The 20,643-nt window shown below is 39.4% G+C and overlaps 1 protein-coding gene across 1 annotated transcript; it reads right to left on the reverse strand.

Annotated features, from left to right (window-relative positions):
- Positions 1-14,155: 14,155 nt before the first annotated feature.
- Positions 14,156-20,559, reverse strand: PRELID3B (PRELI domain containing 3B). The gene is made up of 6 exons (XM_064521581.1): positions 20,367-20,559; positions 19,351-19,519; positions 18,882-18,971; positions 18,176-18,246; positions 17,255-17,357; positions 14,156-16,577 (listed from the first exon to the last, which is right to left on the reverse strand). The coding sequence occupies exons 1-6, from the start codon at positions 20,396-20,398 to the stop codon at positions 16,458-16,460; spliced, it is 585 nt and encodes a 194-aa protein (XP_064377651.1). The 5' UTR covers positions 20,399-20,559; the 3' UTR covers positions 14,156-16,457.
- Between the last annotated feature and the right edge of the window lie 84 nt (positions 20,560-20,643).

Consider the following 20,643-nt stretch of genomic DNA (forward strand, 5'->3'; position numbering starts at 1 on the left):
TTTATCTGTTTGAGAGTTTATATCATGTTTGGCAAGACAGGTAAAATAACTTATTTCTAAGGTGCAGATCTAAAAGGTGAATTTAATATTAAATGGGCAACTCTACAACATACACAGAGCTGTTTACAAGAATGTTAAGTGAAAATAATTTCTAAGGGAGCCAACTTCTATTGTGTTTTGGTATTCAAAGTGCCAAGTCTAGCTGACCTTTTTTTTTTTTAATTGCTTACATCAAAATGTTTGAATGTATTTTCTTCCATTTAATAGAAGTATGATAAGTAGACGTTATCTTACTGATCAAGAGGATATGGATAAAGACACAAAATACAGATTGAGCTAAATGTCTTTATTTAATCACTCAGTTATTAAGCAGCCCTCCCCAAAATTCCTGAGACATAGGACTTTTAAAGAAAAGAACCCCTGTAAACAAACCAAAACTTTTTTTTCCTCCCAAATGCAGACAAACTCTGTAGTATCACTCAAAGACCCGGCTTCTGAAGTATTTAAGTACCAAACCTTCATTTGTTTCTTTGTATCTGAAGCCCACAGGGCACCCGTACAGACACTTAATAAGAAATATAACTTCTGCTGACTTAGAAAGAGCCTAATCCTTTCCTCAAACATCACCCTGTCTGAATTAGACCTCCATTTACAGCAAAACTATTACTGAAGTACCCCTTTATGACAACTGAGTTTTAATAAACAAAAATCATTCTAATGCATTTTAACAGCACACTCTTTCCTCAACTTATCTTGAATTCTTTTTTAAAAGCTGTATTAAAAAACAGAAGTGTATTAAAATATTGCCTAAAGCTATTTTTTTTCCTAAAGAAAATTTAGGTGTCCCTCTCTCCCCCCCCCCACTGAAAAACCCTTTTTATATATGTGTGTGTGTGTGTATATACATACATACACACACACACACACACACACACACACACACACTTTTATTCTAGTTGCACTAGCTTAATCATGTGACCAAGCTATTCCGTGCAAGTAAACTTGGACTTTACATTTTTCATGCATTCTACCATTAAATTATTAGCTTTGAAGGGACTGCTGTAACAAAGAGATAAATAGTAAGTTCTAAACCCTCAGTTACACTGAATATTTTAAGATGCTGATATTCCATGAAATATATATATATATATATATTTATAAAAAAAAATTAGTGGCAATCACAATATATTTCTATGCTCCTATAGTTATTTTAAATGTATCAATGGTTTTGAATACTTGGAACACATTACCTGAATTAAGATGCAGAACAACATTTACATTTAATAAAGTCAACAAAAGGGGAAGCCTCACATCACTTGTGACTTATGCTTTCTCTTTTTTCCTCCACCCTCCTAGTGTTCCATTTCTACTAAATAGGAATAATTTGACTGACAGCAATCACATCTTTTCAACTGTATACAATTTTAAAGTAGCTGCAAAAAAATACATCATTCTTTTAGTCTGTCTGTGCAGCTGTGACAAAGGATAGAGAAGGCACGTAAGAGAACATGCAACCATTGCAGCCAGAGCTGGAACATCACATGTTATTAATGAATTTCTCCAACTGGGCAGCTAGAAAGCTAGCTGGGTGATGAAGTAATGTTGTAAGAATTATGCCAATGCATGTAGGTTTTGATTTTTGTCACCAAAAAAAAAAAGAAAAAAAAAAAAAAAGTAAATCTCTAGAGACAGTGCCTCCGCCCAGGAAAAACTACCTTACTCTCTTGCATTTTCTCGAGTGAGATGTGAGTTGATGGTAGTTCAGCAGTACAGCTGCAACAAAACCTCCTCTCTGCTTGTCTCCAACTTCTACGTAAAAGAAATCAACACAGAAGATTGAGATCAGGATGCTTTAAAGATGCAGCAATTATTGAAAAGCACTACAGTATATGTACGTCAGCTAGTTTGCATTTGCATCCACGTTAGTTAGGAATGTAAAAAGTTGAGCCAAAGACCTGGAAAGCACCTAAGCATGCAACACCAGAAACAGGGCACCTGACAGAGCCCAAAGTATGCTTACATGAGGAGTAAGTCTGAAGAGAGAAAGTAATACTTCATGTTTCAGTTTGAGTCTTTGATATTATCATCCATACAAAGAACATAGGTGAACACAATTTTGAAGTGAATTATACAAGTGTGCTATATTTCTTCCTATGCAGCAGGGCAACGTTATACTTGATGTGAAGCTATACAGCAGCAAAAACATGTGAACACTTCCCCAAACCAATACAGCTGAAAGCACAACTTCCCCCTCATCCAGAGAGGATGGAGTACCACCTTCCTCTCCTGCTGTTTCCTAGTGATGTGCACGTCCCTCTCCCTCCCAGGAGGGATGACAAAGCATAAGTAAGAAGGACAACCAAAAATTCAGTGAGAGTACAGTCCAAGGACTTATGTTCTGCACTTCCTTCCCATCCCGTAAAGAAAGCCAAGTCCCCCAAATACTGATTCACTACTGTATACCAGACAGTTTGGGTGATTAGATCCCATGCCATCACACCCATGGAGAAATAGCCTATTTCCAGTTCAGCCTTCAAGCCTAAGCTTCATCAAACTGATTTTCAGTAAGTAGTTCTGAGTACAAATGGAAGATGAACTCCATGACCATAAAGAAACTTAACATTGTACCACTTCCAGCAACAGGACAGAGCTAACAGAAGTATTTTTAATCACATTTTTGAAATAATGGGCCTATATTCTCTATTGAACATAGATATTAACGAAGAAAACTTTTGCCCAAAGCATGCCTTAATCACTGAACTAAAGTAAGCAAAATTTTAAACAAGTTAAATCTCTTCCTCTTTAACATACCTGAAATAGCAATGTGAACACTAAGATATTTGCCTTAAAAATAAACGTATGTCGTTACTGAGCAGTAGAGTTTGATAAAAAACAAATTTCTGTTTTAACGCAAGATAAACGTCTCTGCAGAAAGGAACATTTCATCCATTTAAAGAAGAACACCACCTGCCACACACGCATTTGTTTGTTAAGTGACATTTATTAGCATGCTGATCTACATATACTGGCAAGTTTTACAGTTAACGTGATGACATTATGTTGAAGAGTCTTGAGCTTGCCTATAGCTTTGTAGTTTGTTGTTACAGTATTCACCATAGACCAGTTCCTATGAGAGATTTAAAGTACAAGTTACTCGATTCAAGAATGAGAGAACACGCACAAGGTCAGCTTGAAACAGGAGGTAATTTCACATCAAGAATAAGTTGTTCTACGTTTTTGGTTCCACCATCTATTTTTTTAGGATGTCAAATGCAACCATTCCCGACCAGGCCTAAAACAGTTTTTTTAAAAAATGCAAGACAAAGGCCTAATGTGTATTTTGCCTGCCACATTAACTGCAGGTCTTGATTCAGAGATTTGTTTTCCTATTTTACAGATAGCACTGTCATTTACAAGCATGCTGATCAAGCAAACACCTTGCAGAGAGAACTGCACTGTTTCAACATTATTATTGTGTCTGTAAACACAGCGATGATAACGTTAAGGCATGCACGTTACATTTACTAGAGCAGGTTGATGTCTCATCTGTATAACAGTCCCAGTCACAAATCTGTCTTTCCCAGGTATGTTATTTCATGCTTGAGGCAGAGTCTAGAGAAGATTTCAGCTGCTGGTGATGTCTGCACTGTCACAAGTAACATTACAAGGAGCGCTTACCTTTCACAGGCATTAGGTAACCTTTACACAGGTGAGTCTGCCCAGCAGGGAAACATTAGGAAACCGACGCTCCTCAGGCGAAGAGCTGCAATAAGGCGGGGTGCCCAGGCGTCTACTTACATTTCATTCCTTCTTGGGTTTCACTGTTTTCACAGTGGCCGTGGCCGCCCTCTCCGCCTCCGCTTTGTACTGAGGTTTCATCGCCGCTCTAACGACCTGGGCGCAGATCTGGGAGTACCGGATGTAGCTACAGATGGGAGGGAAGGGGGAAAAATGACGGTGAGAATTAAGCACGTCCCCAAAGCCCCTCCGTCCCCTCCAGAGGCCCCTCTAGGAGCCCGCCCTGCCAGACCCCGGCTCCCAGGCGGCCTGGCCGCGGCCGGTACCTGAGCCCGGCCTGCCGCCAGTAGGCCACCATGGCTGCGGCTCCCGGGGACACGGCGAGCGGCCGCACTCCTCCGCCGCCAAGGTCAGCGCACACCGGAACAGGAAAGACGGCCCTGCCCGCCGCCAGCCAATCAACAGGCACGAGCGCTCGCGCCGCCAACCAGAGTGCGAGTTACCTCAGGGAAGCTGACCAATGGCAACTAACCAACCCCTCCCTCCAGTCACCAGAGCAACCAATCAGAGCGCTAAATTAGGCACGCGCGTCCCGGCTGTTTGCCGAAGAGGAGCGAGCGGCGCGGTGTGGAGGCGGTGCGCGCGGCCGCGGCACAGCCCTTCCTCTCGGCCGCCGGGGAAACCAGCGCTAGCCCGGGGCGGGAGAGCAGGAGTCAGCCCACCCGGGCGTGGCGCCGCCCTTGAGCGGACACATGCGTCTGACCAACCCCGCACCCGCTTGTCCCCGCTTCCCGCGGCGCTAAATACTGTTTAGAGAGGCCTCGGTTCTAGCTTCCAGGTATGGCCAGCTGGGACCTGCCTCAGGGTCCAAAAAAGGAGGTTTGGTGATTCGGAGCCAGTAATTTGTCAGAAAAATCTGAATAAACTATGGAATAGACATTTAAGCTTTCCTATGCGGCTCATGGCTAGTTATACATTAATTATCTTACTTAAATAGTAAGTCATTGCTAAATAGTTCAGTAATGCTGTTCTAATTAAGGATTTAAGCCTGAAGTGCCTGAAAGCACGTGTTTTATTTTTCAGCTCTATCAATTGTCATTACTTCTCTCTGCCAAGTTTTTTAGCTTTTTCTATTTAACAGTGTAAAGATGAAGATGAGAGCCAAGTGATGTTCATAACACAGACTACTTCTGGTTGGAAGTTTTAAGCCATGTGTGGCCAAGCTGTGCCATTTTCTGAGTTTATCTCTTAGAGTACAATGCCTTGGCATGGGATTCTTTTGGATGTAAGAAAGACCATTTATTGCTTTCACCTAAAATTATGTTAATCATTTGCTCTAAACAGACGTATTAAAAACAACATAACAAACTAGCTGCTCTAATCATTTGTTTACACTTGCTGGAAAGTAGTAGGCAATTTTCCATATGTAATAGCAATAATAAGGAAAGAGCTATGAGTTGATTTGAATCACATTTGACAGGCATCAACATGGTCGTAATCTAATGCTCGGTTAAATAATTGGGATTTAAGTACATTTTGCACTGGGCTTTTACTACATGTTTGCATGTAAATATGTATACCTATTCTCCCATCTATCCTTTCTATCCAAAACCAGCACACACCACAAAATATGTAAGAATCCTCCAAGTCTTGAGGAAACCCCAATGACTTGGGTCATTCCATAGAGGCCTTGTGTTTTCTGCCTATTCTGCTATCTGCTGAAGTGTATCACCCTAGAAACTGCACAGTGATGGTTACATTTACAGTAATTTCTCAAGCAGAGTATAATCAGTTTTATTAGAGATTTCACTTAGTCCAGGACCACTGCAATTAACAATCGATACACCATAAGAATGATAGCATAGATCCACCAGAACTGACAGAGCAATCGTTCACTAAATATGTCATAGTCTGTCTCCCGGATAATCATATGACAGTAAGAAAAGATCACCTGTTAGTGTAATTAGAAGGAACACCAGCCAGGAGGAAAGAGTGGGAAGAAGGAAAGAATTTCCTGTCCTTACTTCACCTACTTGATCTCTCTACTGAGATTACTGAAGAAGATTCTAATTGGTGCCAGTTGTGATGACATTTTGAAAGTGGACAATTTAGGACACTAGATTAGACTAGTTCCTTCCATCTGGAGCAATAACTTATTATTGTTTTTAATGCCTACTAAATTACCTTGCTCCAATTGAGGTTGGGCTTCATTTCTAAAATTGAAGTATTACAATCTTTCCTATTTTGTTTTAAAGAAATAAATAATATAAATGAGGCAGCAAGCAATTCCTATTTCATGCTTTTATTTCCTTATTTAGAATTTGTGCAAGCCATTTTTATCCTCTTACTTCGGAGACATATATGGCCTATTGGAGCAAGGCTTTCCAGCTTGTAAAAATTAAAACCATTAAGAGATATTTCTAATGACAGGCAGCACTTTCAAGACACAAAGGGTACCAATGAGGTGACATTGAAACAAAACATATTTGTCTTCTGAAAACCCAACTATAATGATGATAAGAAAGTGATTGAAGGAAGCACCAAAGATGTAAGAAAGCCTAATTCTGTTACGTATGCAACCTATTTGATGTAACGCAACTAACTGTACTACTTATATATACATATACTGGTAAAGGATATTATTTTTATACAAATGCTGCTTGGAATGGTAACATCTGAGGACTTGATAGGTAACATAATTATAAATAAGATTATTTTAAGCCTTTTGGGCAGCCGAGGCCACAAATACAGCTTGCCAGAAAAGAATTGTGCTAGCTGTGATGGACACCTGTTTCAGCTGCATATCCCTGTATTTCCTCCCCCCACTGCCTCTGATCTCTCTTCCTACCTGTCTCTCACCCGCTCCTTTTTTTTCCAGTTTTCTTTCCCACCACATCTTCCCTCTCTGGACCTCCGTATGAAGTATCCACTGCCTGCAATTCTGCACAACCCACTCAGATTTAAATTGGTAATGGAGATACACAACCTGGATGCCATTATTTGCACATTTAGCTCTGTTTACTATTTATTGATCTTGAAAGATAAACATTCGGCATTAATTGAAAAGTTAAATCTTTGGGAGAGGTTGCAGGCTGAGACAGAATGAAAATTAGGTTAGTAACAGAAATTGTGTTCTACAACATTTCCAGAATATATATTGATATCTATGCAGCTATAAACAAGGCACCATTATAGATTTGTACAAGCTGTTTTCATGCCCAGTTCTGTTTAGATGCTAGGACATATTTGTAAAGCCCTAAACTTCCCTCAAATAAGAGCTTTTGGAGACATTTGACACAGAAATTAGAAAGAGTATACAAAGGAGGAAGGTTTAGAGAGGTATACGGAGGTTGCAGAGGGCAAAATGGATATTCTAAGAGGATTAGATGCAGAGATCAAGAGAAGCTGAAGAGGTGTGGTTAGAAACATCTAGAAATGTGAGAGTGGAAAGGTCAGGGGGAACTAAAGATGTGAGGTTAGAAATGTCCAGTGAAACTGAGGAAGTGAGGGAAGAAGAATCCTGAAAGGAGCGATCAGAGACATCCAGAAAGGGTGTAGAGATGAGAGTACAGACATTCTCAGAGGTTGATGAGGATGGCTCAGAGGAGTCCTGAAACATGAAATTGTTAAAATCAGTGAGATCTAGTGATTCTGAAGAGGTAGAGGAGGTGTATTCTGAGACATCTAGTGAGGGTGGAGGGATCGTACAGGAAGAGTCCAAGGAAGCTGAGGAGGTGTGGCTGGAGACAACTAGGGAGGGTGAAGAAGTGAGGCTGGAGAGGTCTAGAGAGGCTGAAGAAGTGGGACTGGAGAAATCTAGGGAGGGTACTGAGGTGAGACTTGAGAGATCTAAGGAGATTGAAGAACTGTCGCTAGAGAGGTCCTGAGAGCCTGATGAGGTGAGACTTGATAGGTCCAGTGAAATGGAAGAGGTGATACTGGAACGCTCCAAGGAATCTGAAGCGGTGAGGCTGGAGAGCTCTAAGGAGACTGAAGAGGAGGTACTGGAGAAGTCTGAAGAGGCTGAAGAGGTGAGACTTGAAAGGTCCAGAGAAGATGAAGTGAGACTGGAGAAGTCCACAGAGGATGAGGAGCTCAGACTGGATAGATCCAAAGACTCTGAAAAGGGGATTTTAAAGAGTTCCAAGGAGGCTGAAGTCTTGACACTGGAGGGGTCCAGGGAGGCCAAAAAAGTGAGACCAGGTAGGTCCAGGTGGATCGAAGGATGAAACTGAAAAGCCAAGTAAATCCGCAGCATGACTATTGTCTTATTAAATCTTAAGTATTTTTCAAATTTCTAACAACATGCCAAAAAAACTTAAATAAAGACATAATGAAGCCCAAAGAATATTACAGCTGAAAATAACTAAGCACACAAGAGAGGGCTAGTATTTAAATCCTTATGTCTCTTAACCTCTGTTTTGGTACAGAAATTCTAGTAGTAAAGGCTCACAGAATTATCCTTTAGAATACTGCTCCTTCTGAGAGGACCAGTCACTACAAGCACAGAAGAATGTGTACAGTAGCAGATATTTTTCTGTCCTGGTGTATCTCACTGTTCAGCTACATTTTAGCATCTACGATAGCCTGACAAAGAATACTGTTATCAGATGCAGTCTCCCTGTTCTGAAGGCCGCGAATAAAACATTAGTTACATAATAGAATGGAAATTAAAATGGTTTTGTTTTTCTTTTCCAGATACCACAGGATATTCGGACATTATGCTGCATTATGCTGGTTATGTAGAGAGATTTAAACAAATACACAGTTGTAAAAGGCAACTGCAAGTCAAACTTGGCGTCTGGTTATAATGGAATGAGGAATTACTTCTTTCTGATTAACAACATCTAACTCAAAATGTGGATCTTTCTGATGACACCAACAGAAACAGCAAAGAAAACTTCATTTTCCTCAGCAGCATGTCCAGATTTTATTTTTGGAATGCAGCAGTATGCTAAAATGGTTCCATGACTAAGAAACATACACTTCAACAACATCAGTTCTACTTGCTCTTTATCTAAAGAGAGGTCTTTTTCGATTAGTTTTATTTTTTATCTGTGGGCATAAAAATTGTACTATAAAAACAGTATCTTTTTATTTTGTGGTTAGTTAGTTAGGAATCATTTAATAAAAATATACTAAAGAGATACATTCTAATAGAAAACAGGTATGTAATTAAAAAGGAAACAGAGCAGCTTATATTTAAATTCTTAAAGGTGCTTCTAATTATAGTATGAGTAGACCAAGAGGGAGATCATTCTACAGCCGCCTTCTCTCAAGACTGTAGTGCAAAGCAGAGAGTAGTTGAATCCTGCTGTTGTCTTTCCAGGCATAGGATTACCCATACGATTTTTCAGAGAGTCATTACAAAAGTATTGTATTACCCAAGAAAGTGAAAGATGGACACTTAACTGGAGGCTGCAGTTTCTCAGGTGAATGTACCCAAGCTTTGTCTACGTTATTACACAACTGATGTCCAGATGCATGTATAATAGATTTAACATAATCGCCGTGGGCAGAACTCCCACTGAGGTCACCTCAACTAAAGCAGGTGTCTGCTGACTATTAGCTGAAGTTGATAAGAATGATGCCTGCCTATGTAAATATGAAAACTGTGGGGATTTAGCACAAAACAAAAATTATTAGACTAAGAAAAGCTGCTTATTTAAGAGTCTCACTTATTTAAAAATCTCACTTAATGGTGAGACCTAGAAATGAAATAGCTATTGAATACACTTAATATTTATTCATAATATACCAGTAATTTTAGAGCTCATGCAACATGGTTGTAATTTTATCAAGAGTATAAAGTTTATAGATCAAAAAGGGAAAACATGACTTTCTCAACATGTATAATATTTGTGATGAGATTACAAGTTTGCCTGCTGTCCTATATTCATAACAAAACTAAAAATAATTAACCTCCTCAAAAATCCTTTGCTAACAACATTCCATCATTTCGTGACTATCTTTAATTTAGAAAGTTTCTCAAATGCATAGTACAGAGGAAATCAAGTAAATAAACATAAGCCAAATTACAATATAACAAAAAGCCAATATCAGCGTGATTTCTAATAGATTATAAATTCCATCATCCCTTCACTGTGTTCCGTCTGCCTTAATTTCAAATGGCAGAGGTACTGCACATTTTCCTTGAAATAACATGGTAAGAAACATGAAGTTTTATATTTATTATCGTATAAAATATAGACATCAGTAATAATACTTCCTACCTCTGATAGCTGTGGACTTATCTCCTTTCTCTGCTTGTGTAAGCCATATTGGGCTGTGCTGTTAAAGCTCTGCCGTTCTTTCTGCTGATGACCCTAATCTGTTGCACAGCTACTGGAAATCATGCCATGCTGATGACAATACAGGTCATCTCCTATTAAATCTCTTCTTGTCTAAGTACAGCACTCGCCACAGAGCACCAGCTGAAAACATGCTCTGAAATCAGCCATAATTTTAAGATAAAGCTGCAGTTCTGTACTGTTTCCTTTTACAGAATTACATTTTGAAGGTTAGTTGATTTAGCAGATGAAGACATTCATTTTTAACTTTTGGACACCTGGATTCAAAGTGAAAATAATTCTGGCAGCGTCATTCAAGTTCTCAGCTGTCCATTCTACAAAACCTGGCACATATTTTCTCTGGAGGGACCCAGGATCTGCAGATCAGAATTCAGGTACATTCAAGTTTTAAGAATCTTGTGCATCAGTAACTATTTTAATGCATTTAATAACTATTTTAATGTATTTAATAACTTTTTCCTTTATGTTAGCTTTGTTACTTTTAAAGTGTTGTTACGATAAAACAGCACAATAATTTAAAACTTTCTGTTCACAGATTATAATAATATTGGATAAAAGTTTCAAAAACACTCAGGTGACATCACAGGCTAGGGCCCTTTTACAGAAGTTCCTAAGTCTCATAGGTGCCTAAGTTTCTTTGAAAGGCAAGAGACACTTAAGGTCTTAGATAAATAAGGGCTTGTAAAAATCGTACACATTATTGTATCTCACTTTGCAGATAGAGAAATAATATATCTATGCAGTACCACCCTACTTCCATTTGTCCTTTCTATCCTTTCACAAGAAAAGCAGAGAAATTATGTCACTTGCTGAATATTACCCAAAATTGACAATTCCAAACAGAGGAAATAAGCCTGTATAGAGCATCAAGCTAAGACAGTAAAATGCTTCTAGCACTTCAGCTAGATCATTCAGAATACTATAGCAGACTATATGATATGGATAAATCGTAAGTATCAGTACTAACTCACACTTCCTAACTCCTAATTTCACAGCCTACCTGCTAGATTTTACTATGGCTGCTATATGTAAATGGGTTTAAAACGTAGCAAATCTAGATAAACCAAAGCAGTTACCTTGCAGGTTAATAATATCCAGATATTCCCCCAAAAGCCATTGACAAGAACTCACCAAATTATGCTACTTGCAACATTTGGGCCATATTATAAAACAGATTTCTTATCAGGCTGTCTGCGAAGTCCAACAGGTTCTAGGCATATTGAAGTATACAATTTCAAGGGCAATTTTTTTTTTGGAATTGATGGAAATTTTTGGAATTTGATGGAAAAAAGATTGGGCCCATGGTTAGTAGGAAAATATTTATCCATGTATTATCAACTTTATATCCTCCAGCAGATGATGAATAGCTGATACTATTTTTATTTCAGCATTTTTCATCATGTTAATTAAAGAACTTTTGGAGAAAAAGAGAATGGCAAAAAAAAATCTTGTGTTGTACTTCTTGTGGTATGTTTGTGTGAAGGGAGAGATAATACATCTTTAGCGTTTAAATTAACAGTACTACCCTTTTACACAAATGTAGTTTTACTGTTATAACAACACACATTATAATACAGGAAATAAAATTAAATTGACCTTTTGCCAAGCATTGACACCAGCTGGGGGCCATCTATAATTTTACAGACCATCATCCGATGTCTTAAAAATTACTGCCTGACTTGCTGGGCTGAAAAACAAAGCTTTAATTATATATATATAAAAAACCTAAAACCTGAACCCCACAAATTCACAGAAGTCTGATGAACTACTAAGCGTTCCCACATTAACCGTTACTTTTTACAGTATCGAATACACTTTCTAGTAGATGCAGTATGAAATTATCACAATACACATTGCAAAGATGATACAATTTGAGTAAACTTAATAGCTTGCTATAGATGAGGAGAACCTCCATTCCTCCTTCCATTCCAGTGTGTCCCACCTTGCTGGTGGCTGCATATATATTATATCATTTCTCATATTCATAGTTTTCTGACTCAGCAAGTTGAAATGGCTCAGCAAAGGGTCTGAAGAGCGCTATATCCAGTGAAGAGGAGAAGCAGGACGGCACAGCCAAGAACAAGGCAGGCAGACAGACATGGGACTGTTTCCTTTCAGTGATAGAGAACAAGTAATTCAGCTCAGTCATAAACATGTAACAGCACCATTAGAAGCATTCAATTTTATGGCAATATATAAATGAAAGCTATAAAATTGAGAAAGAAAACATCCTGTGCAAGTGAAAGAACAGCCTTCAGCTCAGGGAACTGAAGGATTCCAAAATGACTCAGTGCTTTCACATGAGCTTTACAGACACTCTTCAGTTTTATAAACTTTAACTTCTGCAGGTTGATGATCTTTCCTTCAGAGCATCTGTCAATGCCGGGGGGGGGGGGTTTGAAAGGCTGCAGTTACTAGACGCTGGGTGCTTAGGGTTACTTATTTAAGATTTGTTGGAAATAGGCTAGACCATACAGTTTAACTGCAGTTACAGACCACAACAGACAAGTCAGCAACACTGTAGGAAATCTCAGTTAAAGCTTCTAAGTGTATTTTTCCAAAATAACGACTAACAACTGGTTTACATTTACAGTTAGCAGCTATAAAACTGAACTGGTGCTGACACCCATTGTCAGCAAGAGGAAATACTTCTCAGGTAAGTGAAACCTTATTTATTTAGAAGTACTTCATTTTTATTGCTGATTGAACAAATGCGTAGTATTTGAGTGTTCATACAGACACAAATCATTTCAGTGTCACAGTAAATTTAGGACTTTGCTTTCTTCGTGGTAGCAGTTTTTATCATTTTGGACTGACTGAACAGTAGTGCCTTTCAGAACACCAGAATATTAGGCTATTAACAAGATTTACACTGCATAAACCTCTCAACAAGCTAAAAGTTTATAGCACAGATGGGTAAATGGAAGCTAGACAACTACACACCAAGACAAGGTTAAATCACTACAGATCTGTTCTTCTTGGAATGCTTTGTGGGTAATGTGAAACAAATTGATCTACTGTTGTTTTAGCCACACCAAGTCTGTTTAAATCAAGTAGTGAAGGGCAACATAAATGCAATTAACAGCTAAAAATCTTTACTAAAACTAAATTAACACCAAAAATCCCACTACTGGTATGTCCAATTCTTATATAAAACCTGGAAAGTAATTTTCCAGCTCCTTGTTTCAACTTTTGACATAAATCAGGTAAGCAGTTTCATTCAGAAGAATTTTTCCATAGGCATGCGTCTATGTCCATGGGACTACTTGAGAAGAAACTTAGTTTCATTACGACCAACAGATAATACAGATATTCAGTTTCAACAGAAGAGGGCATTGAGCTTGCCAGGACATCAGACTTTCAGCTACTGCAATTTAACCTTTAAAAAATTAATAGCTTTCCTGGATGCAGCTTATTTTAGAAGGACCCTAAGAGACTCACAGCATGCCCCTCCACCAGGCAGAACCCCCCTTTCCTTTCCAGCTGTAGGTCAGTTTTCTTCTTTCTCTTTCCCACCTCCTCCGGTTCTTCCAACCACCTGAAGCCACAGCTTCCTTGCACTAGCTCAGGTCACACTTGCTGCAGTTACCAGCCATTGCTACTGGACACACCTCTCAGCCCTGCCAGCCATGACACAGCCCTGCAGCGCACTCTGCACTACTGAGGAGACCCACTGTGGAGATTTGATGTGCTTAAGCGGATAAGAAACAATGTGAGTATGCATGCATATTGAGCACCTGGCAGGGGCGTCCTTCCGTCTCTTGTTACAGGATAGCAAATGCCTCGTAACTGCTGCCCAATACGCCACTCCACCTCGAGCAAAACTCCTTTAGGCAAAGTCTCCAATCCTGAGAATTGTGTGTAAACGAGCAAGCTCTTACATGACTGTCCAGACCCAAACATTTTGCTCTCTTCTGCTCTTAACAGTGTGCATGCAGATTTTATGTAGAAAGACACATTCCTTAACAGGTAAATTGTAGCATATGAATCTCAGCCCAAGTAGAGTGAAGATCTTTCCACAAGATCTAGCAGGCTCGGAAATCTAGTTGCTAGTTAATACATCAGATTTATAGAAAAAGCAGAGTTATTAAACAAAAGAGACCACAGCAGCTGCAAATGGGTTTATTACCACTGAATATATGCATTGTAGGATAGACATTTGAGTTAAAAAAATAATAAAAAAAAATATTAAAAGCCACAGCATTTTTTCACCTTCACCCTCCTCATTCTACATTGCTCACACAGCAGTTAAACCCCCACCACAAATTTATCAGGAAGTTTTAGGAACTAGCCAGAACTCAGATAAAATTTTATTAAAAAAGCGCCACATACAGAAAGCCATACTCCCTGACAGAAAGAGAATGCAGCCATAAAAATAAAATAGAACAAAGAAAATCATGATCTTTCAAGAAGCTGTTAAGATTCTTGCAAAAATTAAATAGCCTAATTTTTTTTCAGTGCAAGGTCAAACAGTGAGTTGATACTACGCAGTCCTTAGTGCAGATAAATTAGAAAAAGATCAAGTTGACTATAAAATGCCCAAAATAAGTGATGCTTAAGGCTAAACAAACATTAAAAATGGATTCAAGCATTGTATCTCTTTTTAACAGAAGTGATGGTACAGTTTTGTGAAAGTTTCACATACATTTTTTTAAGTTGAAATGCTATTGCAATTGTAATAATAATAATGTTATGTAAAAGTATGTCAAACCTCAGTGATTTCAATTTACAAAGGTAAAGTCTCAAACTTCCTTTTTAGAAAAATATTTAAAATAGTTAAAATTTTAAAAGGCATACATACGCATACCTGTTTTTTTTCCTACACAAAAGGTTTTATGGAAGATTGTGTTCCCTTATATTCATCACTTAAAACAAGCTCTGTGCTCTGTTTAGCAGACACTATTCAATAGGCAACTCTGCTATAACAGAAACAGCATGCAACATAAAATATGGTAGAACAGGTGACATTACAGTTCTTAAAGGCTAATAGACTTGAGATTACTTGTAAGCTTAGAATAAAAATTCCAGGAAGAGCCTCTTGCACCAAAACACAAGATCATCAGCTAATTCCAGGCTGTGTTTTTCCATTTTTCTCTCACAATGAGAGTGTCTTATGGGACAGACAGCCTCTACTGAAGTCAACAGGACTACCAATGGAGTGATAGAATATGAAATACGGATGGCAAAGTCTAACCTTTCAGCTCCCACAGCTAATTAGTGGAGATAGTACCAATAATCTACAGCTAGTACCAAGAAACAAATTCAAACTTCATAAAAAACTTTTTATTCTCAAGGCTTTCATTTCAAGACTTGTAAGACTTGTTTTGTGAGCAAATTAAAAGACAAAGGAACTTCCAAACCTTGGATTAGAACAGGATGTTCTATTCAAGATACTATGTTTAAATTAAAGGACAACACAATACTCAGTTGATGTAACAGGTTATTTTCAGAGCATGATCAAGTTAATAGATACATCATTAACATTTTTAATACTGCTTCCTCCTACATTTAAGTATCTTTTTAGCCACTGAGATGTTTTTGTCCTTTAACTGTTTCTTCTATATTTCAAAGTGAACACCTACTTGTCTTAGAAGCCCTAGCAGCTTGCAAGATATTAATGTTCTATGCTTAGTGTATCCCTTTATTTAATGGGATTTTAGAAATGGAGATACATATCCCACAAGTTTAAGATAAAATTCTACCTTCAGTTACTGCATGCACAGTTCATCAATGTCATATTTAGGAAAAGAATTTAGGCCTTAGTAGGTTAGACATTTTGCATGTTTTACCTATACTGACTGTAAAAACAGTTTGAGTACCATGTTAGATCAACCAGTCAAATAAGAGCTAAAAAGTTTATCAAAAAATATTTTGTACATTCTTTTGTATTTCAAGCTACAAGTAATAAATTTTCTGCTAAACCAAGTTGTATCACACAACTATCAAAAATTAACAAACAGAACAATGCTGGAACAAACCATTCTGCTTAATTTTGGGTTTGGTCCCAAAAGAGGTAGTCCTTGAATTACACAAAAATAAGAATTCCACTGAAGTCAACCTAACATGCCAGTCTCCTCCAACATGTGCAGCCTCAGCTCTCTAAGAGACTTCCATATTTGAAAACATTATCAGTTAGTGTTCATGTAAATACAGGAACTACACTTGAAAATTATTTCTTCGTCTGTAACCAAAGTTCGTCGTCTGTAACCAAAGTTCGGTCCAGCAGAACCAATATATTAATTAAGCTTTGCACATCAGCCTCATTAGTAAGATTTTAGCTTTTCTCCAAATGTAATTTGAAACGTACCTAATTCACAGGTATGCCTTTAAAGAACAAATACGTATATTTAGGTTTGGAGAGAAGCATCAGACTGTTAAACCTGTTTAGTAATAAAAGTATATTTACTATCATTTCTCTACAAATGCTGCTGCCGCCATTGAATTCCTCATGGTTCCTCTTGCTGAAGCAGTGAACTCCTCAATTTCAGCATTCAGTTTATTAATTACCCATTCCAATGCTTCACGGCCCTATAGTTAAAGAAAAGTTTATTAGTGTATAAATCCTGACAAATAAGTAAATAGGCTAAGCCCTGTCTTGAAAAAATACTTAAGAAACAATAGTTGAAAAGAGAAGCAAAGGTACAGAAATACATGCCAGTGTAGTACTTTTTAAACTTCAACAACCAGACCATTGCAGAAGTCTGTACTTTATACTGTTCATGAAGAAATTCCTTATGTCAGCAGTGCTCAAGGTATTAAGCACAGCATGGCTTCTTACTGCGTGTTTTATCATTCTTGAGACTGAACTCAAAACATCCTTGGATTCCCAAAGGATAAACTCTCAACTAAAACATCACTTCATTACATCCACATACTATTTCAGATCTGTCTGGCTATATATACTTTTTTTAGATAGCAAAATTAATAGATGGCATCAAGAGGGCACCAAACAGTGACAGCACCAGACTTTTAAGTGAGTGGAGACCTTTTTCCAATGAAGATTCAGAGAGTTTTCCAATAGTAATTTATGACCTACATTCACAGCAGAAAGAAAAATCAAGTTTGGCAAGCTGAGCGTGCAGGTTTCTCTGTTTATATGTGGGCCCTTTCTAAGGGCCTGACAAAGCCAAGAAATAAAACAGAGATTTGTATTCTCTGTGTCATTTAGCCAGGGGTCACACATTTTACAGAAGGGTCATACTTACTTTATTAGCATTGGAAGAGATTGTGTTTGCCATTAACCCTTCTAGGTAACTACTAAGACTAACACCTTTCACAGATATTATTGCTTCTTGTGTCAACATGGTTCTGAAATGGAGAGAAAAGCAAAGTGAGTTTTTCTGAGTACTTTAAAACAGAATACATTGCCTAAAGACAATTCCCTCCCCCTCCCAGCAAGTACATTCCCTCAACAGCACTTAATTGTTTTGTTCTTCTACTCCTATGTTCATAAAATAAAACCCAGAAGTCTCCAGTAAGTGCAACGAGACCCTTGTGGCACTCAACTGTTCCCATCTTTAGCAATAGGAAGTGGGAAGAATGCAGCAGGTTTGGACTGAAAATATACTGAGAAAACTACTGATTTCCAGGATAGTATTAAAACTTCTCCTTTAGGAGAAGGGTATTTAATATTTCCCATTGTCATGGGGGGAATAGCTTCTTAAGGAACAATCCTTACAACGATAATTAAGAAATATCAACTCACTGCAAGATTACAGACTTGGCAGGCTCTAAAGCTGCCTTTTTTTTAAGCCTCCAAAAATACAATCTGGAGGCAGAAAAATGTGCAGGTTCAGTGCTCAAGTTGATGAAAGGATCACAAATAAGGAGCTGATAACTGAAGACTATTCTAATCTTAGTTACAGACAGGACATAAGAAAACTCCCTGAAAATCTGATCTGAATTGAAGTCCACCATGGTATGACAGTCCATCTCCCAGTGGTACTCCGCAGAAGCAGCGTCACTAAGAAAAATGACAGTCTATTTAATTCTTAGAAAAGATACCACAACACAAGTGCTGTTACGCCCACAGCATCATCTTCTGTTCAAGAGAGACCACTGGAATTTACAAAGTCAAAACCTACACTACTTCAGGGCAGTCTCAGAAAGAACAAAGACATACTTACTTATGTGGTTCATGAGGGTGTGGTTTATAGACAAGCCTCTCATCTACTGACACTAGGTTTGTAAATGAAATCTGTGGAACGTAAGATAACTCCTTAACAAAACTCCCTTAATAAAACTACTAAAGGAAGGTAGTAAATAAGACTATAGGTACAAAACTAATGCTCATGACTGATTTAATCATCGTATTTTTCCTGCTAGTATTAGGATTAGGGTTTAGGATAAGGATATACAAGATACAAAAATTTTCAAATTCAGCATTTGCTGATCTACTTCTTTTCCCTTGGGTTTTATATATTGATCATTTACCAACATACACTATCAAGTATTTAATCAAGGTTTAACAGTGATATTAGACAAACTGAGTAGTACATAAAGCAAAAGGGGAATGGCCATACTGTACACCAAAGGGCTTTTAATTTCTCTAAAAAATGAGACTACTCGTATTTTCCTCATCAGTACATTCATATGTTTCATAGTACTGACACCAAATTCCAAAAATCCTAGTAGTTCCTTTCTGAAAAATAGAAATGGAGGATAGTATGTTTAACTACAAATACATTACTTAAATCTTTAACCTGTATTTTCCTACTGCAATTTTCAAGTCATTTTCCAGATGATTTTTCTTTTCAAATTTATAATGCATTACTTATAATATTCTTAATCTGTAAACTATTTGAATTGTATAAACAAAGTGAGAGTACTTACATTACAGGATTTAAGCTCCATTGTTTTTTCAACTGGATCAACTACAGAGTGCTCCTGAACATACGTCCTTGTTCTGCATGTGCCGATGAGCTGGAAGACAGGTATCATGGGTTACACATACACATGTTGCAATTAATTTTGCTAAATAACTGCAATTTTTTATTGCCTTTAGATGCATAAGTAGTGATTATTGTATTGAATAGACTTGGAGACAACAGGACTAGGGTTTAGTTTAAAACAAAACCATTCACTTCAGGTAGATTTTTTAAAAAGAAGCAATCTAAAATATAGTTGATCTGTAACTATCTGGGAGTCACTACGTGTCTTGCCATTGAGCTTTACTGATAAATAAATGCTCATATACTTAAACGACAACAGTTATAAAATTATACATTCTATTACAACAACCCAGCTCACAAGCTTCCTCTTCCCCAGGTGTCTTTCTCAAGCCCTGCAACGCAATACGCACCGATTTCACAATAGAGGGTATGCCCCATTCTGTACTGAGCAGTCTGTGGCTGTGCAACTTCCCGCTCGGGTCTACGTGTCTGTCCAGAACGTCAACTCCAACCACGCTGGGGTTCATGGGATTTGGGTACTTCTGCATGGCAGCTGTTGTTACTGTTTCCCAGGGGTGACTGCCAAAACAGAATCAAGACGCAAAGTTATACACTTACTTTTTTTAACAGTGTTTCTATTAAAATAGAACATGACACATCTAGTGGTTTACATCTTTGAAGCAGTTTTATTTCCAGTTATTAACCCTACTAATCCTTTCCTAGGGAAAACTCTCTATATCAAGGAGCAGACAGTGGTCAATGCAAGTTAAACATACAAAACACCTGATTAATTGGGGCCCTTGAGCTCAAGACTGTCTCTGCAACTACTTTCAGTCTTCTAATTTGGTGAGGATGTGTTCCCTGTGACACAGCACAGAAAGATCTCACTTCTGCCAGGCTGCAGTAATTCTGAAATAAAGAGTAACCTATTAAACTGTTACTTTCCTCCAGCAACCGTTCCCTTCGGCTTACTTTTCAACAGAGCAGTTCGGGGGCACCTGGTCCCTACGACCATTGCACCCCGCAGGTGACGCCCCTCGAGCCGACCGGCGCGGGCAGGCGGCGCGCAGCTGCGCTTCCTGCCTCGCCCTCTCAGCCGCTCCCGGCCTCAGGAGCCCCCTCCCCGCGGCGGCAGCCCGGACCCCGCCCTGGGCCGCGGCAGCAGAGCCGGCAGCCGGCGCGGTGCGACGGGCCCGGGCGGCGGCTCCGCACGGCGCGTGACCCCGCGGCGCCAAGGACGCGCAGCGGGAAGGTCAGCGGAGGGGAGGGCCGCGGGGTCGCGGCCGCCCTCGGCCGCCGCAGCGGGGGTGCGGCACCACGGCGGCCCGGGCGGGCGGCTAGGGGCGGAGAAGCCCCCGCGGCCCCGGCCCGCCGGAGGCGAGACCGCCCTCCCCGCCCGCCCTGCCCAGCCCAGCCCAGCCCTTACTCGAAAACGTGCTCCGAGGTCCAGATCTTCATGGCGGCGGCAGGGTGGAGGGCCGCCGCGCCGCTCCCTCACGCGCGCCGCGCCGCGCCGGCACCCTCCGGGGAAGGCACGGCCGCCGGCGGCCGCTGCGCCTGCGCGGCACGGCGAGAAACGGGCCGCAGCGGCGCCCTGAGCCGCGAGGTGCCGGCATCCAATCCCCGCGCGGCGGCGCCGTGACGTCAGAGGGCACGTACCCTTTGAAAGACGCCGTGTCCGGGCGGCGGAAGGTGCCGCGGTC

Source organism: Dromaius novaehollandiae, chromosome 16, assembly GCF_036370855.1.
Source record: "Dromaius novaehollandiae isolate bDroNov1 chromosome 16, bDroNov1.hap1, whole genome shotgun sequence".
Classification (NCBI taxonomy): Eukaryota; Metazoa; Chordata; class Aves; order Casuariiformes; family Dromaiidae; genus Dromaius; species Dromaius novaehollandiae.

Coding starts and splice junctions, on each gene's coding strand:
- PRELID3B (XM_064521581.1), bottom strand. CDS start 20,398: ATGAAGATCTGGACCTCGGAGCACGTTTTCGA. Junction 17,358..18,175: donor CACCCTCATGAACCACATAA/GTAAGTATGTCT, acceptor TCTCCATTTCAG/AACCATGTTGACACAAGAAG. Junction 16,578..17,254: donor TCTCTTCCAATGCTAATAAA/GTAAGTATGACC, acceptor CTTTAACTATAG/GGCCGTGAAGCATTGGAATG.